Source organism: Tursiops truncatus, chromosome 7 (assembly GCF_011762595.2).
Source record: "Tursiops truncatus isolate mTurTru1 chromosome 7, mTurTru1.mat.Y, whole genome shotgun sequence".
NCBI lineage: Eukaryota > Metazoa > Chordata > Mammalia > Artiodactyla > Delphinidae > Tursiops > Tursiops truncatus.
The window spans coordinates 72,117,584-72,144,036 of NC_047040.1; the positions used below are offsets into that span (position 1 = coordinate 72,117,584).

Here is a 26,453-nt window from a genome sequence, read left to right on the forward strand (position 1 = left end):
CCAGGGGAAGGCTGATCAGCCTGACAGCCAGCAATGCAATGTGTTGGGCAGAAGGGCCGAGTGCCTGAGTGAGATGTCTCACGGCGCAACACTGACATGTCACCTACCTGTGAATCTATACTGATATAAACAGGTAAGTGAGGAAGAAGACACGAATCACTCAAGGCAGAAAAATTCCGAATAATTTATGTACATACTCCACTAACAAGGTGGGGAGCCCAAGTCCCCACCCTGCATGGGGGGCTGTGCATACCAACTTCCCTCCAGAGAGTAGAGGATGGAGAGGGATGTAAGAAAAAGAGTAACTTCACCCTGGAGAAACCTGGCAACCTCTACCTGGGCCGGGTGAACAAAGTGAACGAAAACCGTGGTAAGTCATGTTGAAGTGTCAACATGATGTGATGAAAAGGGCACTTTACCTCTGTGGTCCGCCTCCTAAAAACTAAAGTCTAATCATGAGAAGCATCAGTCAAACCCCTCAAAGAGGGGCATCCCACAAACCATGGGAACAGTAGCCTCAGAAGTGCCAAGGTCATCAAAACCAAGGAAAGTCTGAGGAACTGTCAGAGCCAACTGGAGCCCAAGGAAACATGACAAATAAATGTCATAGGGTATCCTTGACTAAGATCCTGGATATTAGGTATCAACTAAAGAAACAGGAAGTACAGACTTCGGTTAATGATAATGCATCAGTATGAGATCATTAGTTGTGACAATGTATCATACTAATATACTATGTTAATGATAAAAGAAAGTGGCTATGTGGGAATATATGGGAACTCCAAACTATCTTTCAACTATTCCAAAATAAACTTTTTATCTAAGGCTCAAATGGTAACTAAGAGAAACCTTCACATACAGGAGAATTCCTTCAGCTTCTGTATTAAGGAACTTAGGCTGTGTTCCCAACAATCCCTTGACATCCACCATAGAGGAGGAAGGTTGTTACAGGCTGAAGGATGTGCCCCCAAATTTCATATGCTGAAGTCCTACGTCCTAGTACCTCAGCATGTGACTATATTTGCAGACTAGGTCTTTAAGAGGTGATTGAGTTAAAATGAGGCCATTGAGGTGGGCCCTAATCCAATCTGAGTGCTGTCCTTACAAGAGGAAATGTGGACAAAGGGACACCAGGGATGCACAGACACAGCGGAAAGACCACGTGAGGACACAGGGAGAAGGTGGCCATCTGGAAGCCAAGGATAGAGGCTGCAGGAGAAACCAAACGTGCCAGTACTTTGATCTTGGACTTCCAGCCTCCAGACCTATGACAAAATTAATTTCTGTTGTTTAAGCTCCCCATCTTGTGGTACTTTGTCATGGCAGCCCTAGCAAACCAATACAGAGGTGAAGCAGAAAAACAGTGCTTCACTGAATGTTACGTGAAGGACAGCAGTGGGAATGCAGAGCCTGATGGCTTCTGTGCCATGTGTACCTTTTGAGAGGGATCTGACCTAAGGCTGCTGTTCTGGGTGGCAACTAAGTGACGTGGAGATGACCCGGGCTTTGGACTCGGGCAGACTGAAGTCCAAATCCCAGCCAGTCCCTAAGTAGCTGTATAACCTTCAGGCAAGTTATCTAAACGCTTGGGTTTTTCCAGCAACTGTAAATGGGATTGGTGCCTACATCTCAGGGTTAAAAATGTTTACAAAGGGTCTAGTACGTGGTAAGCACTGAAAAAATACTAAGTTCCCATTCTCCCCTTCCTTTCCTCTAAGGCAAAAGTCAGGTTGGCACACTATGGTCTAGGGGCCAAGTCTGACCCACTGCATGTTTTTATAAATAAAATGTTACTGGAACATGGCCATGACCATTCATGAATGAACTGTCTATGGCTGAGATGAGCTACAGTGAAAGGTGAGTGGTTACAACACAGACCATATGGCCCTCAAAGCCTAAAATATTTACTATCTACCCTTGACAGAGTTTGTTGATTCTGCTGTTTTCCTATTTCCAAAAGCTGACAGATGCTTGTCATTCCTCATCATACTTGAACTTCCCAGCATCTGCCACAGATGCCAATGTCTTGAGATCCTTCCTCCTCCCTGGAGGCCAGTGATCTGAGCTCAGGCTCTGCATCTCCAATTCCCTGGTGCTCTTCACAAGCAAGGATCTCTGCAGAATACCAAGCTTAGACATATTCGAAGTCGCCACCCCACCTGGCCAACCTGTTTCTGTGTTCCACATTGTAATTAATTACACCAGCACCTATGCCTGTGGCTGTACAGAGACAGCATGACTTGCAATCCCAGCACCGGGGTTGAAATTCCACCTGTCAGAGCCTTACCTAAAACATGAAAATAATGACTCCCCTTGGAGACCCCATAACAATAGGGGGAAAATGTGAATAAAGCCACTAGTGCAGCAAAAAGTTTTTGAATCCAGATCTATCTGGAAACCCAAGCTAGAGACCTTAGCAAGCTTCCCAACTGCTGTGCAAAGAATTTGTTACAGGATGTGCTGGGATGCAGATCCCCCAGCTCTGTGGACTGCAGGGCAGTCTGGGGCAGTGCTACAAGGGACAGTCCCTTTACCCCACTGCTGGACAAATATTTCCTATATGTGCCGTGATATGAAACGGGCTCACAAGCCCTGGCCCATTTTGCACTTTTCTTCCTTCTCTAATTCTCATGTACAAATGGGTCACCACAACCTACAGACTCCTTTTCCTAAAATGTTCTCAAATGGACCTCCACCTCCCTCCATCCTCCTTCTCTGTCACTGCCAAGGTTTCAGCTACTATACATCCTTTGAATCATTACAGGAGAGTCCCAACCAGTCTCCTCTACTCCAAGATGGCCTGTACAAAATAAATACTTACTATCCCAACCCAAATCTATTTATTTCATCCCTCTATTTTGAAAACAGTCAAAAGAATAAGACAACACTGTCAGAAGAACCAAATCCTCCCCGGCCCCACTGTATTTCCATCCTTGGTCCTCAAATGCAACCTGTCCTATAATGCTGTGTGAGACTGAGCCACTGCGGGCCAGTCCAGACTTCATGCAGGGTTCTTCTTCCCCTACGGGGCAGTCTTCCCACCCAACCCAATCCCTGTCTGCCATGTAACCCCTAACTCATGCTTGAATAGCACCCTCCAATGTCACCTGCGCTTGGAACGTTGCCAGCTCCCCCAAAGAGATGCTTGCTCTTCTCTGTGTGGTCACAGCACTTTGTAGACACCACAGTGTCTTAAAAGTCATTGCCTCTCTCACTAAACTGGGAGGCCCCCAAAGCTTAAGGCCAGAGCATGTATTTACCTTTACATCTACCTCATCTCTAGAGCAGAGCCCAACACGCAGCTGATGCTCAGTAAACCCCTTAAAACAAATGCTTATGGAACCTCATGAAATCACTGAGTGAAGGAAAGATGGAAGTAACCCAGAGTGCCTCTGAAGCCATTTGGAAAATTAAAGTTCATCACCAAAAAAAGTCCCAATTCCCGTCCACCCACAGTGTCCTCTTAAGAAGGAAGCCTTGAACTATCTCTTGCCAGCTTAGCTGCCAGCAAGTCCAGAAGAGCTGGGGGAGAAGGAGCTCGGAAGAGCGCTAATGCATAAAAAAGGGCTGTTTTTAAAGGCTAAAGGGCACACAAACTAAGACTTGCCAGTATGAAAGGAAGAAATGTGGAACATGAACCACAAAAATAATGAAAAGGTGTCCAAATGCAAATCAAAAATGTGATTCTCTTAAGCAGTCTGCTAGGACGTTCCTTTCTCGTTTCAGGGAAAACACATGGGACTCAACACATCTTTACTTTTTCCTTTCTGTGTATCATGAAGAAATCTACAAGCAACAGTGCGAGTCAGTCACATGATTGGCAGGTAACAAGCTACAGTCATATTTTTCCTGCCTTAAAAGGACCTGTTATTCCTCAATTGCTTATTAAAACACCACAAACTTAAGAAAAATATGCAGTAAAACTTAACATCAAGTTAATATCAAGTCCTTGGCCTGGACTGTGACACCACTTCTTCCTGACTGAGAGTCTCGTAGGGCTCAGGTGGCCGTTCCGAGGCATCCTGTACAGCCGGGCAGAAGCAAACGTCACCTCAGGACAACACACAGATGCTGGGTGGTTTCCCTACTCTCACCCGCAACATCTTTAGCACCAGTTTGCTTCCTTGGGAACTGCTTTCCACACTCCTCCAAAACATGGTTACTTGCATCCTCACAGGTTGACCTTTATCACTTTCAATAAGAGCTAAAATGGGACCAAGAATAAACAAGGTATTTGGTCGGGAGCAGCACAGACAACAGGAGATGAAAACCATGACCAGAGCTAACAAACCCATATCCAAATATCAACAATTAGACTTTACAGGTCCTTGCACTGAAGCTGTGGAGCTTTCCCTGCTGTCCATGTCAGAAAACCAGACTGAAGCCAAAACAAGAAGTATGAGAGAGGCCAACAAAGGGAGAGAGGGGCGAATTACCTGCTCTGGGGAATCAGGGGCAGCAGAAGCGTTTCTTGTGGGGGTTTTAGGAGCCAGGCACTCGTCACACATTCCCTCTATCCTCTCAAAGGCCAACACAGTAGGTAGTTCATTCTCATTCCCAGATGAGGAAAACCGAGAATCAGAGAGGTGGCAAAGTAATTTCCAAGGACACAGAGCTACTGAGAACAGGATTTGAACCCAGGTCTGCCTGTCTTTTAGGGCCAGAAGCTTCCCACAATGCCACATAGCTTGGGTAGAATTTCTCCATCTAGAAGGCAGCGAGGTAAAAGGCGGAGTGTCCAGAAGTTCAAGCTTATCTAACGCAAACAAGATCTGCTTAAACCTCACAACTTCCAAAAACACCCCCAAACAAACAAATCATGGACTCTGCAAATCTTTTGCATGCATATACTCATATTTTAATGTGTACATGAGAACATATACACACTCATTCAAATCTTAGAGAATACATCTGGCTCTAATAGGAACTGTAGAAGTGGAAAAAAAAGGTTATAAATTATTTTGTAAAAGTAAATTATTTTTAATAAAGTTATTGAATTTTTGCTAAACAGCTCAAAGTCGACAATCATTCTTTGATTAACACAACAGGAGATTCCTAGTCTGTCAGCCTCACCACCAAGACCTCTAGCTTCCATGTCAAATATGAACACTAGACTCCAGGACTTCACCTGGTGCAAAAAACTAGACTTCACCTGGTGCAAAAAACAAAACACAACAATCTGCCAATGGCAGAAGAAAAATGGTGGTACCATCCAAAGACGCTGTGTCTACATGTAGCCTTTATGAGCCATTTAAGGGATGCTCAAGGGTAACCTGATGCAAACGTTTCTGCCTTACCTTCTTTTTCATTTACCTGGGTAAGGAGCAACTTTGTAACCCTGTTCTCGTGCTTAGCTTCAGACAATAAGTAGCTGTCTGCTCAACTTTCTTTGGACTTTTGCTCTCACTGCCCAGTGAACACATCTGAACCATTTTGGAGCACTTACTCTCTATCAGCTTCATGAATCACTGTTTCTCATTTCAACGAAGAGCTCACGGGAGCTTCACAGATTACTGAGGCAGGGCATCACCAGGAATCCGACCTTTTTTCTTTACCTAATTGTCTCTTTCCTGCTAAGAACTACTGCTTTCTTAAACCTTTGCATTTGCATCACTAGTTCCAAGAGCTGGCTTCCTTTACAGGGGAATTTTACGACATAATTTTAATTACTTGTGCATAATTTTAATTACTTTTAATTACATGTGCAAACCAAAAGAAGATGAATAACATAAGTAGTTGATGGCAGAGCTGGAACTGGAATCCAGACAGTCGGTCAGTCACTGCGTTATGCTGCTTTCATCCTATTCACAGGGAACAAAGCCTGCTGCACATCAAGAAGACATATGTATGCCAGAAAGCATACAGATCTGAGGGTGAAATTCCACTGGGAAGCATCTGGCTGAGGACAGGGAATCAAGAGGACCGATACTGTGAGAATCAGCCACTGAGTCAGATGAAGGAAGTTGAAGATGGGCTCCAAGGCAGACGGCTGCAGTGAAATAGCCAGCACCAAAGGAGAGCTTGTGTACCATGCCCTACGCTTTACGGTATACATCTCAATTTCACTTCCCCTATAAGAGAAGCCCCATTATTACCCCCATCGCTCAGATGAAGAAACACCTATAACTTAACCAAGCACACCAAGCGGGAGGTGAATACAGTTCTAACCTGCCCAAGACTGGGGTGGAGAAAGGCACCTGTCAGGGTCATTAACAACTCAGCTAAAACCAGAGACTCACAACTCCCTAGCTTATGGTGGCTAACTTATTCTCCTAGGCTTTTCCAAAAGTGAAATTGATTCTGAGTAGGCCTATATCTATTAAAGAAATTGAATTAATAATTAATAACGTTCCAAAACAGAAAGCACCAAGCCCTGATACGTACCAATTCTCTACAATCTGTCAGAGGATGGAAGCAGAGGGAATACTTCCTAACTCACTCTACGAAGCCAACATTGCTCTAATACCAGAACCAGACAAAGACATTATAAGAAACCTACAGAACAATATCTCTCATGAGCAGAGATGAAAAAATCCTCAACAAAATACTATCAAGTTGAATCTAAGAACATATAAAAAGAATTACACATCACAACCAAGTGGAATTTATCCCAGGTATGCAAGGCTGGTTCATCACTAGGAAATCAACTAATGTAATCCATCACATTAATAGGCTAAAAAGCAAAATCACATGGTCATATCAATAGATGCAGAATATGTATTTGACAAAATCTAACACACATTCTTGATAAAAACTCTCAGTAAACTAGGAATGGAGGGGAACTTCCTCACCTTGATAAAGATATCTATAAAAACTCTACAACTAATATACTTACTGGTGGAAACAAAAAGCTTTCTCACTGAGATCAGGAACAAGGCAACGATATCCCCTCTCTCCACTCCTTTTCAACATTGTACTAGAAGTCCTAGCTAATGCAATAAGGCAAGAAAAGGAAATAAAAGGTATACAGCTTGGGAAGGAAGAAATAAAACTGTCTTTATTCACAGATGACATGACCGTCAATGTGGAAAATCTGAAAGAACTGACCAAAAACTCCTGTAACAAGGGATTATAGCAAGGTTCTAAGATACACAGTTAATATACAAAAGTCAATCAATTTTCTATATGCCAGCAATGAACAAGTGGAATATGAAATTAAAAATAGGATACCATTTGCATTAGCATCCCTCAAAATGAAATACTTAGGTATAAAAAGCAAAATAGATACAAGATCTATGTGAGAAAAGCTACAAAACGCAGAAGAAAGAAATCAAAGAACTAACAAAATGAGAGATGGTCCACATTCAAGGATGGGAAGACTCAATACTGTCAAGATGTCAGTTCTTCCCAAATTGATCAACAGATTCAATATAATCTCAATCAAACCCCCAACAAGTTATTTTGTGGATACTGACAAACTGCTTCTGAAGTTTCTATGGAGAGGCAAAAGACCCAGAATAGCCAACATAACACGGAAGAAGAACACAGTTCTTCTACCAGACTTCAAGATTTACTATAAAGCTAAAGTAATCAAGACAGTGTGGTATTGGCACAGAATAGACAAACAGATCAATGGAACATAACAGAAAGCCCAGAAATAGACCCATATAAATACAGTCAACTGATCTTTCACAAAGGAGCAAAGGCAATACAATGGAGCAAAGTCTTTTCAACAAATGGTGCTGGAATAACTGGACATCCACATACAAAAAAATGAATCTGGACACAAACTCCACACCTTTCACAAAATTTAACTCAAAATGGCTCACAAACTTAAAACTATAAAACTTCTAGAAGGTAAAATAGGAGAAAAGCTATATGACCTTGGGTATGGCAAGGGCTTTTTAGATATAATACCAAAGGTATGATTCATGGGAGAAATCACTGATAAGCTGGACTTCATTAAAATTAAAAGCTTCTGGGCTTCCCTGGTGGCGCAGTGGTTGAGAGTCCGCCTGCCGATGCAAGGGACACGGGTTCGTGCCCCGATCCGGGAAGATCCCACATGCCGCGGAGCGGCTGGGCCCGTGAGCCATGGCCGCTGAGCCTGCGCGTCCGGAGCCTGTGCTCCGCAACGGGAGAGGCCACAACAGTGAGAGGCCCGCGTACCGAAAGAAACAAACAAACAAACAAAAAAACTAAAAGCTTCTGCTCTAAGACAATGTCAACAGACTAAGAAGATGAGCCGCAGACAAGGAGAAAATATTTGTAAAAGATATATCTGATAAAGAACTGTTATCCAAAATATACAAAGAACTCTTAAAACTCAACAATAAGAAAACAACCTGATTTTTAAAAAGGACCAAATCTTAGCAGACACCTCACCAGAGAAGATATACAGATGGCAAATAAGCATACAAAAAGATGCACCACAACATGTGTCATCAGGGAAATGCCAATTAAAACAAGACACCACCATACACCTATTAGAAAGGCCAAAATCCAAAACATTAACACCACCAAATGCTAGCGAGGATGCAGAGCCACAGGAACTCTCATTCATTGCTTGTGAGAATGCAAAATGGGTACAGCAACTTCAGAAGACAGTTTGTTAGTTCCTTATGAAACTAAGCACTCTTACCATACGATCCAGCAATCACGGTCCTCGGTATTTATTTACCTAAACGAGTTGAAAACTATGTCCACACAAAAACCTCCACACAGATGTTTGCCGCAGTTTTATTCATAACTGCCAAAACCTCAAACCACCAAGATGTCCTTTAGTAGATGAATGGATAAATAACCGTGGTACATCCAGACAATGGAATATTATTCAGCACTAAAAAGATGAGCTCTCAAGCCATGAAAAGACATGGAGGAATCTTCAATGCCTATTACTAAATGAAAAAATCAATCTGAAAAGGCTATATACTGTATAATTTCAACTCTATGACATTCTGGAAAAGGCAAAACCATGGAGACAGTAAACAGATCAGTAGTTGCCAGGGGTTTGAGTTGGGGTAGGGAGAGAGGGATGATTAGGTGAAGCACAGAGGATTTGGGGGGCAGTAAAAATTCTGTATAATACCACAATGATGGATACATGTCATTATACATTTGTCCAAACTCAGAGAATGTCTAACACCATAATGTAAACTTTGGACTTGGGGTGATAAAGATGTGTCAATACAGATTCATTAGCTGTAGCAAATGTACCCTCTGGTGGGGATATTGACAATGAGGGAGGCCATGCATGTGTGGGGACAGGAGTCAACAGGAAATCTCTGTACCTTCCATTTCGTTTTGCAGTGAACCTAAAACTGTTCTTAAATAAATTCTATTTTTTAAAAAAGGTGAGCTCATTAACTACCACTTAGGACCTTTGGCCAATAAAGGAGCATTTTGTTGGTGAGAGAAACAAAAAGAAAGTCACATCTCCTTGGAAGAGTTTCCTAAATTTTATTTCTCAGAACCCTTGCACAGAAAAGGGGTTCCATCTGTAACTGTTAGCTGGTAACTCTCAATAAAGCCCCAGAGGCAAAGCTTACTGGTTTCAACACTCCAGGCCTGAATAATGAAGATTTTCTTGATGGTCCCGGTTGTCCTTTTGCAGGACGCTCCAGCTCTTACTGACCTCTCTTCTAGAGATCACCATTCTATGTCCACTTTCGCTTCCCAACTCCCAGCTTTGCACACCTTTGCCACTCTGCCTGGAACAAAGCCAGCTGCTCCTGCTGACCCACCCACAGACTTGCTTCACTACAAATTTGAGGATTCAGGCTGGAACATCAATCCTTCCTTCCTGTCGGTTTTGACCCCTCACTAACTGTCATTAATGTTAGATAGGGGTGCGATAGCTTCCATGGGCTTCTGTGACTTCTATGTTTCTCTGTGAATCAGAAATGATCAAAAAGAAGAGGTTCCCACCGCCACTGCCTCTGCTCCCATCTATTTTCTTAAAGTAAAAACCCTCATTTCTGAGCACGGCACTTGGTTTGTTCTAGCCGCCATCTGACACCACCAAAGGGTGCACCTGACACTGCCGTAAAGTAGGACTGGGTAAAACCTCCAGCCATCATTAACTACAGGTGGCGGGAATCACGCAGCAAAAAAATGCCAGAAGCCCGAGAAAGTAGAAAAGTGACAGGAACATAGAAAAGGAGGCATGAGAAGGCTGCTGATTCAGTTTCAAACATACTCCTCTTTGCCTATCCCTGATCACAGCAAAGTCCTGAGAGAGGTACAACCTTAATTAAGCATCATTTCTCTCTAGATATGGGGAAAGGTATGTTCCCAGCTTTACAAATGCAAGGTGCTGCAATTTAAATTGTTTTCCTGATTTTCAACCAATCACATGGAACTGGTGAAGGTGGACTACTAAAATCCTACTCATTTTAATAGGTGCATACCAGTGCCCCATCACCAGGGTAACTCTGTCTGAAGGAAGTGATTAGATCCTGTTTCCAAGTATCCAAGGGGAAACACAAAGGCAAGATCCAAAGACAAGGAACTCACGGAATGTCAAGGCAGTGAAACGCCATGAAAGGCAGTGCAGAGGGAGGAGGAAGCACAGTGCTACAGGTGTTTGGAACAGTAAGTTTTTTCTCATATAGGGAAAAGGAGAGACATAAAGGAAGGCTGGATGAAGCAACAGATGCAAGCCACACCTGAGGTCAACTCTGAAAGAGAAAGTTTTGACCTAAGACAGAAGAAGGAGAATAAGCAAAGGGGAAGTGGAACAGAAGGGCTGGTCTGGGCACAACAGTGACTTGATCACTCAAAGTCCATTCAGCAGGAAAAGAATCGACTTGTCAATAAATGGTGCTGGGACAACTGTATATCCTTCCTCATGTGCAAGAATGAAGATGACCCCTACCACACACCGTTCACAAAAAATGGAGTTAAAAAGGATCCAGACCTAAATGTAAGAGTTAAAACTATAAAACTCTTAGGAGGACACATAGGCATAAATCTTTGTGACCTTGGACTAGGCAATAGTTTCTTGGATACGACATCAAAAAGACAGTGGCAAAATATTAATAAACTGGACATCAAAATTTGAAACTTTTGGGCTTCCCTGGTGGCGCAGCGGTTGAGAGTCCGCCTGCCGATGCAGGGGAGGGACACAGGTTCACGCCCCGGTCCGGGAGGATCCCACATGCCGCTGAGCGGCTGGGCCCGTGAGCCATGGCCGCTGAGCCTGAGCATCTGGAGCCTGTTCTCCGCAACGGGAGAGGCCACAACAGTGAGAGGCCCACGTACCGCAAAAAAAAAAAAAAAAATGAAACTCTTGCACTTATGACAATAGTATCAAGAGCACAGAGTGGAAGAAAATTTTGCATACTGCATAACTTGTATCTAGAACATACAAAGAATTCTTACAATTACAATGAGATACCAGTTCACATGTACTACAATGGCTATAATCAAAAAGATTGATAATAACAAGAGTTGACAAGGATGTGGAGAAACTGGAAACCGCATGCTCCACAGCTGGAAATCCAAAATAGTGCAGTCATGGTGGAAAATAATTTGGCAGTACTTCAAAAGGTTGAACATAGAGTTATCATATTAATCCAGCAATTCCACTCCTTGGTACGTACCCCAGAAAAAAATGAAAAGCTACAATCACACAAAAATGCATACACAAATGTTCATAGCAGCATTATGCATAATAGCCAAAAAGTGGAAACAACTCAAAGGTCCATAAACTGAAGAATGGATTAAAAAACGTGCATATATAACACATACATGAAAGAAGCCAGTCACAAAAGACCACATATCATATGATTCTATTTATACGAAATGCCCCAAACAGGCAAATCCATAAAGGAAAAAAACATAGATTAGTGTTTGCTTAGGGCTGTGGGGCAGGGGGCTGGAGGGAGGGAGGAATGTGGAGTAACTGCTAATGCAAATGGATTTTGTTTTTAAAGGGACATAAAAATGTTCTAAAATTAGATTGTGGCAATGGATGCACAACCCCGTGAAAATGCTAACAACACTGAACTGTAAACTTTAAATGGATGAATTATATGATATGCAAAATATCCCAATAAAGCTGTTTTTTTAAAAAATGCAAAGGGATAAATGATAATGGAAAAATATGTAAATCTGAATTGAAAGAACGAAAAACTTTTGTGAGTCATAAAACACTATAAACCTAATGGAAAATCATGAACTGGGAAAATTTTTGAATAACATACATGACTGATGGCCTTAAAACAAACAACAAGAAAGCTGTGGTAATTCAGTAAGAACTCTATATTGCCCCAGTAGAAGAGAAGACAAATACCACAAGAATTCCCCAAAGTACAAATGACCAGTAAGTATATAATAATCCATTCACAACATTAATCAAAACACTTTTCAACTAGTAATCCTAGAGTTAAAGCCTATCCAATGAAAATATAAAGAGGCTTTTAAATATTAATATGTAAGAATGTTCTTTATTTAGTGGGAAACTGGGATCATCTTACATGTACGATGCTAGGGGGAGTGGGCAAATACTATCATTTATTCACTACAGAAACAAGGCAGGAAAGAAATTCAACCGGACTTCCCTGGTGGTGCAGTGGTTAAGAGTCCGCCTGCCAGTGCAGGGGACAAGGGTTCAAGCCCTGGTCTGGGAGGATCCCACATGCCACGGAGCAGCTAGGTCCGTGTGCCACAACTGCTGAGCCTGCGCTCTAGAGCCCGTGAGGCACAACTACTGAGCCCACATGCCACTACTACCGCAGCCCGCATGCCTAGAGCCTGTGCTCTGCAACAAAGAGAAGCCACTGCAGTGAGAAGCCCACACACCGCAACAAAGAGTAGCCCTCACTCGCTGCAAGTAGAGAAAGCCTACGCACAGCAACAAAGACCCAACGCAGCCAATAAATAAAATAAATAAAGAAGAAAACCCAGAAATTCAACCAACTGTCAGAAATGGTTGTCTTTTTAGGGGCACGGGGGTGGAAGGGACCAAGATTTACTGTACCTTGTTCTGTACATTTTTGTAATGAATTTTCCTCCACAAATATTCTAAAATTTAAAAAATAAAGATAACAAATATCTACATCTACCTTCATTGAAAAGGAATTTTATCATATAATCACATATTCTTTACCAAAGTTCTCAAACTTTGCTACATATTAGAATCACCTGGGAAGATTTTTTTAAAATCCCAACGCCCAGGCCATACCTCACATGCACTAAATCAGCATCTCTGAAGGTAGGACCCTTTTTTAAAGGGCTGCTTTAAATTTTAAAGCAGTCTTCTTTAAAATTCCTGGGTATGATCGCATGGTACAGCCAAATCGTGTATGGGTGAACCAGGATTCACAGGCAGGAGAATTAACGGCACTCAAAGGTCCTTAAGTTCACAGTGGAGCAAACCGAATGCACACAAGTCTGTGTGTGAGCACAGAACAACAAAGTATGTGTGTCCTGGTCACGGCTGCATGGAGCAGTAAGGTACAGGCAGGGCCGCCCGGCTCCTTGGAGTAGGCGGTCATGTAACAAGTTTGCAGGAGGAAACAAAGAGAGCTGTCCAGTTCACCACTGCAGGAGGAACCGTCCTTGCTGAAGGTCAGAGCCCTGACTGTGACCTGACTACTCAGAGGTGACAGCAGGACTGAGAACTAGCTGGTTCTTCCAGCAGACCTGTGCTGAGACTGTGTGTTTCCCGTGCTATCCTCCACCTCCCTAGGAAGAAGCCTCACAGATGCTTGTGTGTACAACCTCCAGCCTATAGCCTCCCCCCGGGCATGCAACCAGAACACAGTGCCATGTCACCTACAGCTCATGTGTCAGCAATGTGCAGACAGAACAATGCAGACTGGCACTGGCATAGGAGAACGTGCTAGGGCAGGGGGCTGGACTTAGGGCAGCCTCTACCTTAACTTGCACACTGGGGCAAGTTCCGTAATGATGCTTCCGTATCTGCAAAGAGGCCTGACTGGTTGTGCCCTAGAGGCCTTGCCAACCCCAACCTGTCTGTGATCCTCCAAGGTCCGCACACAGAACAGAGACTGCGGCAGTAGCTAAAACTGGAAGCCAGCTGAGTGTGGGTCTGACTATGAACTTGATCTGACTCAGCTGTGATAATTCCCCTGCCACAGTACCGTGGAAAGAAAGAAAAAATGGAAATTGAGAAGCGCAGACAGAAGGGAAGTTCAAAAGAGGAGGGGTACAGAACGACTACTCTGCCTCTTCTTGCTGATTCTCAGTGGTCCACAACGAGGCCTGACGAAGCACCCTACTAGCACCATCCACTCAAGACTGTCCCCTGAAGATGCTGACTTCAAAAGGAGGCACTCAAAGAACGCTGGCGGGAATGTGTAATCAATGCAGCTTTTGTAAAGTGACTGGGCAGCACGTACCAAGAATCTTTAAATCTTTAAAAATGTAGTCCATCGGGCTTCCCTGGTGGCACAGTGGTTGAGAGTCGGCCTGCCGATGCAGGGGACACGGCTTCGTGCCCCGGTCCAGGAAGATCCCACGTGCCGCGGAGTGGCTGGGGCCGTGAGCCATGGCTGCTGAGCCTGCACGTCCGGAGCCTGTGCTCCGCAACGGGAGAGTCCACAACAGTGAGAGGCCCGCGTACCAAAAAAAAAAAAAAAAAAAAAAAAAACCCCAAAAAAAATGTATTCCATTTAGTGCAATACTTCCACTTCCCAGAACCTGCCACTCTTGAGAGATCAGACGTTATGTAAAAGTTACTGAACAAAAATATTCACATGGGAAGTTCTGGAGACTGGGTGCACAACAATGTAAGTGTATGTAACATGACTAAACTATACATTTAAAAATGGTTAAGATGGGAAATTTTATTATGTGTATTTTATCACATCTAAAACTAAAAATTCAGGCTTCCCTGGTGGTACATTGGTTAAGAATCTGCCTGTCAGTGCAGGGGACACGGGTTCGAGCCCTGGTCCGGGAAGATCCCACATGTCGTGGAGCAACTAAGCCCATGCGTCACAACTACTGGGCCCACGTGCCACAACTACTGAAGCCTGCGCGCCTAGAGCCCGTGCTCCGCAAAAAGAGAAGCCACCGCAATGAGAAGCCCGCGCACCGCAACGAAGAGTAGACCCCACTCACCACAACCAGAGAAAAGCCCGCGCGCAGCAACGAAGACCCAACACAGCCAAAAATAAAATAAATAAAATACATTTATAAAATTAAAAATTCATAGGCATTTAATAGCAAAAACAAAATACCTTGGCTCACACTACAATTTTTTTAAACTGAAAAATAATGTAAATATCTAACAGCCAGAAATTAGTTAAAAATCAATTACGGAATATTGAAACAATGGACATCGAATGTCAAATTCTTCAAGCAAACTGGAACGTGCTCATGATATAATATTCAGTGAAAAATGGCAAAGCGCGTGTGGTCCTGGGTTTAGGAAGAATCGATTGAAAAAAAAAAACTAGAAAATCAAAACACTAAGCATAGTTCTGTCTCTACACTGGGATTTCCAAATTTTCTACAAGAAACACTCCAGCAGGGTGAGGGAAGGAGGGCCTTGGTGGACATTAATTCATGGTCCAAGAATCAAAGGGCAGAATGATTTCCACTTTACAGCCTGTCAGCTTTGAGGTTTTTCCCTTAAAGAAACAGACAGCCAGAGGGGTTTTCAAAACTGCTGCATCAGCTCTGTCAACTGACACAGAACTGGGACTGGAGACGGCAGAGACGCAAATACAGCAGCTCCCCTCATACGTTCCAAGACCCCCAGTGGATGCCTGAAACTGCTGACAGTACTGAGCCCCATGTATACTATAGGGTTTTTTCCTATGCATATATACCTATGATAAAATTTAATTTATAAGTTAGGCAAAGTAAGAGATTAACGGCAGTGACTAAAAATAAAATAGAATGGGGCCTCTCTCTCAAAGTACCTTACTGTACAAATTTAACACATTTTCTATCTTAACTAAAGCACTTATCACATACCGTGGCCATAACTTTTACAGTCTGAGGTACGAGAGCAAAACTAGCACACATTTTTTTCCTTCTTCACAATTTCACGAATAGAAAATTCGTTCTTACCATAGATCTTAGCTACCTCAGCATATGATTTTTTTTTCCTTATTAAGTCAAGAACCTTTTCACTTACAGGAAAGCACTTTACAAACCGTTCTCTTTGCATAACTGAACTGCCAGCATCACTACTCTTGCACTTCAGGTCCTTTATTAAGTAAAATAAGGGTTACTTGAACCCAAGCACCTCGATATCACAACAGTGGATCTGATGACTGAGGGGGCTATGCAGAGACTAATGGGCAGGGCACACTGGACAGAGGGACGATTCACATTCTGGGCAGGACAGAGCGAGACTTCATCACGTGAGCTACTCAGAACGGCACACAATTTAAAACTTATGAACTGTTGGGACTTCCCTGGTGGTCCAGTGGTAAAGAATCCGCCTTCAAACGCAGGGGATGCGGGTTTGATCCCTGGTCGGGGAACTAAGATCCCACAGGCCACAGGGCAACTAAGCCTGCGCGCCACAACTACTGAGCTCGTGCACCTCAACTAGAGAGCCCACGCGCCCTGGTGCCCGCCAGGCTGGGTAGGCCACAACTAGAGACAAGCCCGCGCACCGCAACAAAAGATCCCACGTGCCTCAACGAAGATCCCACGTGCCCCAACTAAAGACCCGACACAGCCAAAAAAAAAAAAAAACTTATGAATTGTTTACTTCTGGAATTTTCCATTTAATATTTTTGGACACTGACCACGAGTAACTGAAACCAAAGAAAGAGAAACCACAAATAAGGGGGGATGATTATAACCAGCACTACCCAGCCTCCCCATATGCGAGGATGAGAAAAGCAGTATCACCCACTTTTCACCATCTGCTGTTTTACTCCATTCAGTGTTTTAAATGGTTGCTCTGTGCCTCCTTTTGATCCATAATGGGCCCAGAGTGATCTGGGAAATGTAATCCAAATATAAAGTAACAAATTATATTACTAATAAACAATCCACAGGAAATGGGCTTGCTCTTCTCTCGGAGACCAAAGAATGCATTACAAATATTAATGAATTCTTAACCCAAAAAGGCTTGCACCAGCCACAGCACTACTTAATGGATACTGATCCTTGTTTTCATTATCAGAAAATTTATGTTTCATTTAGAAAAAAACAAAAAATGTGAAACAGTACTCAGGAAACTGAATCTTCCGACTAGCAGTGAAAAACATATAAATAAGGTGGAGCAAGGTGGAAGGAGAGTAAATAAAAATAATAACTAGCAATGTAAGTGGAACTTAAGAAACTCAAGTCATGTGAAATGCAGGGTCACATTACTGCGACATTAACGACATTTTCTCTGGTCCTGAGTTCCCATGGCCCAGGAGCCAATCACCAAGTACACTAGTATACAAACTTTCATTATTAATGCAGGCTGTGCTGAGTGCCTGTGACAGGAGGTTATAGTATTTGACCTTTGCTAGAATAACAGTTTCAGGCCAACAGTTTCTTGATTAGCGTCAATTAGTGAAGACGTTCTACCCAAACAAGTAAAACAGGTTTGGTTCTTGGTGCATTTTTTTTTCATTTTGTTTTTGCCTTAAACAAAAGAAAAAGGCATCTAATCTTACAAATGAGAACAGAAGTCAGCATCTTTCAGAGTTGGGGCTGAAGGATGATGTGCTCCTGAAGCAAAGCCAGATGGGGAGGGAAAACAGAGGGGGTGGGGTAGGCGGGGGCGGGTCTCTAACTATGGGCTCTGCGCACACACCATATTTACTGTATCATTAGCAACAACAGTGCTAGCTTTTTAAATAGATGGCTATTTTAAAATCCAGTGCATGTTCACAACCGTATGTCAACTATTTTTATAGGCAGGTAGAACATTAGGACTCTAGATACTTTTCCAACAATATGGTTTAAACAGAAATCTGTGTGTTCAACACTGGAAAAAACATTGTTTACTGTCTGATGCATCCTGAGTCACTGCCATTTTTAAGCAAGCACCTCTGCCTTTAACTTTCCTTTTCGAATTAAAATTACCAAGATAATGAAACCAAATTAACACTGTGAGACACTAATTTGATGTACAAATTTGGGCAATCCACAAACACTGCCCCACCAAAGAGGAATCTGCTTAGTGTATTTAATTATCATTTGGACCAAAAACATCTAATATGGAGAATATTTCCTTCAACCCACTAAAACGTTGAATGTTGCAGAGCTAACTACTCCCTTCTATTCATAAGGCCTTGCAAAGACCTTAGCAGACATAAATTTATTCCTATGGAGAAAAACAAACTTTGGGATATTTTCTCTAAAACCAAAGATATCTAATTTGGTCAGGACAGAGGAGATGAGGCCTTGTCAGGGATTTCTCTGCAGGTGTGCCTGCAGCCTAAATGAGACTCTTCTGGCTTGCCACTCTGCCCAAGCTTGCCATGCCATTCATTGCTACCTGATGTCCCCCTAAAGTGCCACAAAATAAGTAAATAGTAACTGTGAAGTGATGAATATGTTAGCTAACCTTATTGTGGTAATCGGTCTGTAATATATTTTATATATATATATAAAATCACCACATCGTATACCTTAAACTTACAATGTCATGGGTTGATTATATTTCAGTAAAGCTGGAAAAAAATTTTTAAAGATTGAAGTCCCACTAAAACTAACACTGATTTTTTTATTAATAAAACTATATCTGAAATGCAGTATTCCCCAGAGTCTCTCTGGTGTTGGCCAATCCTAGGGCCCAAGCAGCATCAATTCATCTGCAGTAGCACAGACTATAGAGGGAAACCTCTATTATCTGTTTTATATAGATGAGGTATACTTGGAGAAGACATCATGCCCGTCCTCAACCATCAGACATAGGAAGCACATACACACTAATTCAAGAAAAAAGGACAAATGATGACGCTAATAAGAATAAAAGTAAAATGCTGTGCACAATTTGTAAAAAAGGAGTAATTCCAGTGGGCTAACCGGCAAAAGAGGCAGTGTGGGAACTGGAATTTGAAAGAAGAGAAGAAATCTGACAAAGAGATATAGCAGTAGGGGGAGGGCAAAGAGAAGAAAGGACATTCCAGGAATTTCCCCAAATACTGATAAACAGGTCAGATTCCTTGGCACAGGAAATCACTTCATACCAAAGAGGTTTCCAAGTTCCAGCTAATGACTGGATTGTAAACAATGTTGTCCAAAGTAAGAAAGTTCTAGAATAAAAGATTTTGGCCACTCACCAATTCACAGCACCATTTCTAACATTCAGAGCTTAAAGTCTGCGCTCTTAATTTTACCCCACATAAACTGCAAATATCCACTAAATGATTCAGAAATAATGCCTATAACATCTCAAGTAATACACTCATTCAGGAGATTAGAAAAACAGATGCCAATTTCACAGTCCCAGAGCAGATCTTAGATCAATTCCAAACATGTTTATGTGTAAATGTGACCAATTCTTACAGTGGCATATGATCAGTAAGGCCCCAATTTATCTTGCCCTCAGTAAACAAATACTCAGAAAACCTAAAAGAAGATCAAAGAACTTTTATGATTCCGTGTATCATTATTTTGGAAAGGCCTTCCTCACATCTGATTAAAGTTAAATAATGTTTGAGTTTTTATTGGTAAAGTTAAGTGCAAAAAGTCGGTAATAATAAGGGAAGCCAAAATACTTCATACAAGTAATCCATAAGTCCCTTGTTCCACCCCTTTACAAGTCTGAATTTTCACCAACAATTAAATTTTATAGCTGCTCAAATGCTGGATGATGTAATCAAGGAAACACATCAGTATATGGCGCTGGGTGGTAATAAACAGACTGTGGTCGGATTACACTTGCCAAAATCCATAACCTTTAAACATACCACAATGAATTTAGATTACAGCGTTGCCCTAATTTGTGAACAAGAAAACAAAACTGATGGTTAATATTGATAACATGAATCTTTGTAAAACTATAGCCTGGGCAATCAAAATAGTTTATATATAGGTTGAACTAAAGAAATCAATCTATTCAAATCATCTTTTTTTTTTTTTGAAGATTCCCTTCTTCGAGAAGTTACCGTAACAAAGAAAAAACCTTCTCCCAGAAGATTTCTTATAAGCACTAGTTCTGCCTAATTCCAATACATGCAGCTCGGGGGCTGTTTTGTCGCTCGCTTACCTGGGGACTTTTTGGTTGATCTTGATGGCACAGAGTGAGACTGTCGAGGCAGCAGAGGTGACGAAGGCAGAGACATGGAGACACCTTTGGCCAAGCTCACCCTGTAGGCGTCCTCTGCCACTGGAAGGCTGCTCACAGAAAACTCACCACCATGGCCAGGGGGCAGGACTGGAGGGGAAATCTCCAGACCAAAGTCACCTCCTGGAGTGGAGAGAGAAAACCTTAGGTTAGGCCATCCGTGATAGCTAGATGCGAATTTAATTCCTAAGAACTACATTCTTAGAATTCCCATATGCCATATGTGTGTGTGGAATTTTTTTTTTTTTTTAAGATTCTTCTTGCATCCCATTCACTTCATACTCCGCATGGCACAGATTCCACCGTCCTACAACTCAAGCAGCCCAAACCCTTAGTCATGCGACTGGAACCGTGGCTCACTGATGAAGCAGGTTCTCCTCAGTATTCAACCCCTAAATGAACTTAAGGACAAACAAGCTTACTGTAACGAAATTAAACATTCTAGGGAACTCCCTGGCAGTCCAGTGGTTAGGACTCTGCTCTCTCACTGTCGAGGGCATCAGTTCAATCCCTGGTTGGGGAACTAAGATCCTGCGAGCTACGTGGTGTAGCAAAAAAAAGGGGGGGAAATTAAACATTCTAGGGTGGTAGACGTATTTTAAAAAAAAATACAGAGGAGGCAATTGCAGTGTAGAGAGGACACAAGGAAGGGACTACATCGGCTAGGACCAGCACCTCTGAAAAAATACAGCCAGTCCTCAAGTACTCAGATGACATGCTTTCCTCCTTACCCCCAGGTATATACAGAGAAGCAACTGAGATGCTGCAAGAAGAGGTAAATCATTTTCCTGATGATTAAAAAAGCATCTTTAAGCTCTGAATTATATACAGCAGAACTGGAAAGGTACAGAAAGTTTTCCACAAGCAAACTTTTCTCTCTGATGAAAGTTATCCAACTGATGAAAGTTTACCACGCCTTCCTGACTCTGAAAAATCGAGGCCTGGATTTGAACTTAAACCGTCTGTCTAGCCAAGTGGGAACTCAATTTTTGCAGATCTTTGTGTACAATACTCAAAAAGGATGCAACCCCAACTGTCAAGTTCCCAGTGGCATCACCGTACTTGTTTTTCATGTTAGGAGGCACGGTGAAGTAGAGAGGTACCCCCTCCACAGACCAGGGGGCATTTAAAACAGGCAAACAGGCTCATGCATGGCTTCCAAAGGCAACTCAAAACAAGCAGAGCTGTGAACAGAAAAGCCACAGGTTCCGCAAGGCATAAGTTGGCACCATCAGAAAGGTAATTTCAGTCTCAGCTGGGCCAGCTATGCTTGAAGGGGTTTTAATAAACTTGGGAAACTAAATATCCAAATGACTGACATTTGAAGAAACAACGAGAATTACCAGGAAACTCACTCGAATTTTCAAAAACAAGGACATTATGTCAACACCCAAGACAAATAAATTGACTTTCTGCCCATGAGGGAGGGAAGCAGGAAGGAAGGAGTTAATGGAGATCCTTACTTCCTAAGTCCAAGTGAACTGCAGTGTCTCCCACTCTGGTCCTCTTACAACCCTTGCCCACCCTGCTTCCCGAGCCTGCACTATAAGATACCATCACCACCAATGCCCAGGACCCAGGAGCTAATCTCTTAACGCCACCATGGACAAGCCTGAAATCTTTCAAAAACCTCCTCCTTGGCGTCTTAAGCCAGGGCGTGAAGCCTCCTAGCTGCTTCCCCTTCAACAGTCTGGCGAGGAAACAGATCTTAAGGCAGAACAGGGGGTGCACCACAATGCCAACTCCCACTGGGGCTGAAAGTCCACCATGCTGAAACTTGGGACAGTTGAAGGGACAGTTGTTTTCTCTGGTCCAATATCAGGTTCTCATGACCAGTCCCTACCACCACCTCCGTCTCATCTAGGAATGCAAGCAGGTGCTGTACCTGTAAGAATGGTGCCTGGTCATCTGATCCCTGGATGTGTCACAAGAAACCCTAGGAGACAGACGAGAACTTGGAAAGCACTGAGGCTACAGCCCACAGCCCCAGGGAGTTACACACACAGAGTGTGGGGGGCCTTGAAGAGGCGACACTGGTTTTCCATGTGGCTTGAAGAAAGCTACCCTGCCCTGTGGCTGCCCTTACACTGCCTAATCACCAACCTGGGTACCCAGGTACCTGGGTACCCAAATAGCTATGGGATGGCCTGATGGGAGCAGGCGCTGTGACAAGGCACTGTCTTTTCCTACTCACACACGAGTATCTCTGACCGAAAACAAACAAACCTCAGATTTCAGGTCACTTAATCTGGATGAGGACACAAAATGAGGGAGCAATGCATCTTTTATGACAACATCAGAAATAAAACAATGAGCTCATTACTGAGAGAGGGTTTATTTTCTTAAATACTTGGAATTCTTCAGTGACACAAGAGAAATTGGGGACTGAGGAGTAAAAGAGAATTAAAGAGTTTCCTAATTACAAATTCTGCCCATAAACTTTGTTTATATCAAGCAAAGCAAATATTTTCATTAACTGCAAGTCTGGTGGGGATGAGTTTCCAAAGAAAGCCATAACCATGAAGACCTTCAGCTTTCGGAGCAGCTGTGCTCCAGCACTTTGATTTTATGTGGTCTGCAATAAAACAGGACTTAGAGGTGGGGTTTGGGGAGGAAGGATCTCTATTTCAAGTTTACTTTGACATCTCACCATAATATCAGTCCCAAACATGCTGTTCTGTTGGTTTATTTTTCAGATCCCTAACATCCAACTTCCTTTTATCAGAAAGGCACAAAGCAGGGAAAGGAGTTTTATGTATGAGCAGGTGGCGCAAAGAAGTGGGTGATCCAGCGGCTTAGAAGCTGGAGACAGCCCTCCGGAGTCTGGTGCTTTAACTGCATCAGGCAAGGGGTTCAGGTCAAAGTCAGTCCAAGAGCATCACAAGGATGCCGACGCCAGCGCCAGAAAGTGAAAGTCTCCTGGGGCATCCATAGGACTGAACAATATTGGTTCTAGGCAACATGACACCAGAAATCCTCCAGTTGATTTCACATTCCTCAACAGATGCTTAAAGAGGTTTAAGAGGAATTAAAAACATCTCACTGCAACAACCAGCGTGGCCAGCACATTTCTTTCAGCTTTGAATACATGTTTTTCTGTTGACTGTGACCTATTTTATTCCCCACCTCAATTAAGTGATGGGAAATACACCTCAGTCCCCCTTCCTGTTGCTGCAGCAGAAATGCCCAGGCCAGGTAGAACGACGCATCCCTTCCAGGGTAGGAAAACCATATTATCAACTACCTCCTCCAGTTCCTCTGGCAGGTGTTTCCCATTGATTCATCATGGACACTCACATCCACCCCAACGTGCTTTCACTCTCAGAGAGCACCTAGTCCAATCACACAGGTTCTCAGACAAGAAGCCAGGGCATGGGGGTTATCCGTGAGGAGGAGGGTCACAGCTAGAACTTCCAAAATCCCCCCAAGTGGCTGGCTCACGCTCTAACATACTCACTACTCGACACATTTAAGAACTTAACTTTGGAAAAAAAAAAAAAAAGAGGTACTCAAAATAGACATGTTTTTATTTTGTTAAAAACATTACTTGGCTGGGCCGGGTCTTAGTTGCAGCACGTGGGATCTTCATTGCTGCGTGCGATCTTTAGTTGCAGCACACAGGATCTTTAGTTGTGGCATGTGAACTCTTAGTTGCGGCATGTGGGATAGAGCTCCCTGACCCGGGATTGAACCCAGGCCCCCTGCACTGGGAGCACGGAGTCTTAGCTACTGGACCACCAGGGAAGTCCCAAAATAGACATGTTATTGAATGAGTTAATTCTATAAAGGGGTCAGCACATTTTTGCTATAAAAGTTTAGGCTTTGTAGGTCACACACAGTCTCTGTCATTCATATACATAACATACACACACACATACCTTTTCTTATTTTAAAATCACCAACTCTGAGTTTCAAAAATAAAAGACCAGAAAGGGCATGAGGGTATAAGGTTCTTCCTGTTTGTAATGAATATAAATACACATACGGATATATGTAATAAATAAAAGTAAATACACATACATATATACTTACACGTGCAAAAACTAAATCCAAGTCATAGTTTGCAAAGATAATAGAATTATCAAAGGGGATAAAGCCATCCAATAAGGCTTTTTAAATTGGCAGAAATAGCTTGTGATAACAGTTCTTTTTTAATTTTTTCCACTATTACAGGCTGTGAAAAGGGATTTAAACTCATAATGGCAGAAAATGCGAACCTGGGAGATGATGAGTGTTTAAAGGCGGCTATGCAGAGTGGCAATGTCCAACATTACAGATTAAAGTGCATGGAGTGCAGGATTAAGGAAGGCTTAAAAAAAAAAATGAGGGCAACGAAGCCAGGGAGATGAAAGTAAAACTGCATTTCAAAAAGAGCAGATCTGAGAAAGGCAAGGGTGAGCTTAGACATTCAGGTAAATAGGTCTGCAGATGCAGGAAGTAAGATTTCCATTTATTGTGCCACTGAAGTGGCTAGATGGAGGAGGGGGGAATGGAAGCTTAGAATAGAAAGAGAAAAGATGTTCTGTTTATCCAGTTCCAGAAAACGGGACTTGTGCAATACATTTAACTAGGGCATTAAATGTGTTAGGGCTTCTTTTGTGCAGTCCCTGCCTGGGAGTGCTCTCATGTTTCTTAAACATATTTTCCATCGTAAGGCTTTATGACCATATAACTCATATATATTTACAGAAACCTAGAAAATTGGAAAAAATTTCCTCCCGCAAGATCCAGTATCATTTTTGAAACCCTCAGAAGTTTCTCTCTGCAACTGAAAGCACTTTAAACCGCTTTACATCTTATAGGATCTCCCCAACTACCCAGCCAGAGCTGACTGTTAATGTGCATTTTCAAAAAGAAAGATTAATGTATCCAAGAAAGCAATTTTCCAAAACATTATTCACACAGTCATGACTAATTCTCAAACAATACTGCTGAGAGGCAACAAAGCAGCTAACTCCAGAGTACAGAAAAATCTGGTCAATAGGACAAGTTTACCCTTTTGTCTTCAAAACTCCAAGTGGGTTCTAAACAGAGCTCAGTAAAGACTATCCTCACAGTTTTATTCTTAATACTCAAGGGTTACAGAACCAAATGTACTTTATTCCAAAACAGATGAGTAAACAGACTGGCATTTCCTCTCTAATTGTCAAAGTTTTCCCTTTAAGGCATGTTGCCATGCAAGAGATTCTGAGCTTTAAGAATATGTATATGACCTCAGAAACACTCCCACTCCCAAGCCGCGGAGGGTGCACTTTAACATAATAAATGCTTTTTTAGATATACTATGTGTTAGGACAGGGTTTCAGGCACTTTGTATCATTGCAGCCAACTCATGAAGGTAGGTGCTAGTATTATGTCCCTCCTTCAGTGAGGAAACTGAGGCACGGAAAGCATCAAGTATCTCGCCCAAGGACTCCAGCAAATGGCAGAGTCAGGTCTGACCCCAGGCAGTGCGATCCAGAGTCCATTCTCTCGGCACTGCTCCCCTAAGGAAAGGCTACTGAGAGATGCCTTTCCACATTATATCGTTTTGTATACCTAACAGGGAAGATCAGAAATAGTCTAGGTAGGTCTACACGCACACAGTACCCGGCCACTGTGAGAAGAAACCTGTTCCCTCACCTATTTTCACTTTTCATGCTGGCTGCTTAATTAGCTCCACAGCACTCCATTTGGGAGGCACCCAGGCCCAGTGTTCATTAATTTTCTTTCAGTCACACCTTATGCTGTCAACCATACAGGCAAAGTAGATCCGAGATAGATGTTCGGTCATCAAGCACCCTAAATAGTTTCCTCTTCTTTCACTTTATACTGTAAACTCATTAACTCTCGCAGCCTCCGGGCCTGCTCTCTCTGCCTGGGGTGGATGTGCTGAATGCCATTCCCACCACACAGGACAGAATTCTGACACTCTACATGGCCAGGTGATGAAGGTAGCCGTGGGGCAACTGTGGCCAAAGGCAACCCGGGTTCAGGGTTCACCGTAAATCTGCGTGGAATTCATTATCCTACATCTCCTTGTTGGGATAAACTCATTCCCCAAGTCCATGGGTCCTGTAAAACACTCCACACTTGGACTCTGAGATCTGCCGGCCGCTGCACAGGACTGGAGCAGGAGTTCCCAGCCCTGCCACAGAAGGGAGCCCGAGCCCTTCCTGGGAAGGCTGTCGCGAGTGCTCTGGGGTGCAGCCTGGGGACCAGTCGTGAGTGAAAGCTCACTAGGTGATTCTCACGTACAGCCAGGAACGAGAACCGCCAAAGATTGTGAGACCACAAGAAAGTGGTCAAA

The 26,453-nt window shown here is 42.9% G+C and overlaps 1 protein-coding gene across 6 annotated transcripts in view; it reads right to left on the reverse strand.

Moving 5' to 3' along the window:
- The window catches only part of TANC1 (tetratricopeptide repeat, ankyrin repeat and coiled-coil containing 1), a 414,480-nt gene that overhangs the window by 106,009 nt on the left and 282,018 nt on the right, over positions 1-26,453 (reverse strand). For all 6 annotated transcript variants that reach the window (XM_073807679.1, XM_073807678.1, XM_073807680.1 and 3 more), the window contains one exon: positions 20,087-20,287. In XM_073807679.1, coding sequence (XP_073663780.1) covers positions 20,087-20,287 — 201 coding nt within the window. The remainder of the gene's footprint in view (positions 1-20,086; positions 20,288-26,453) is intronic.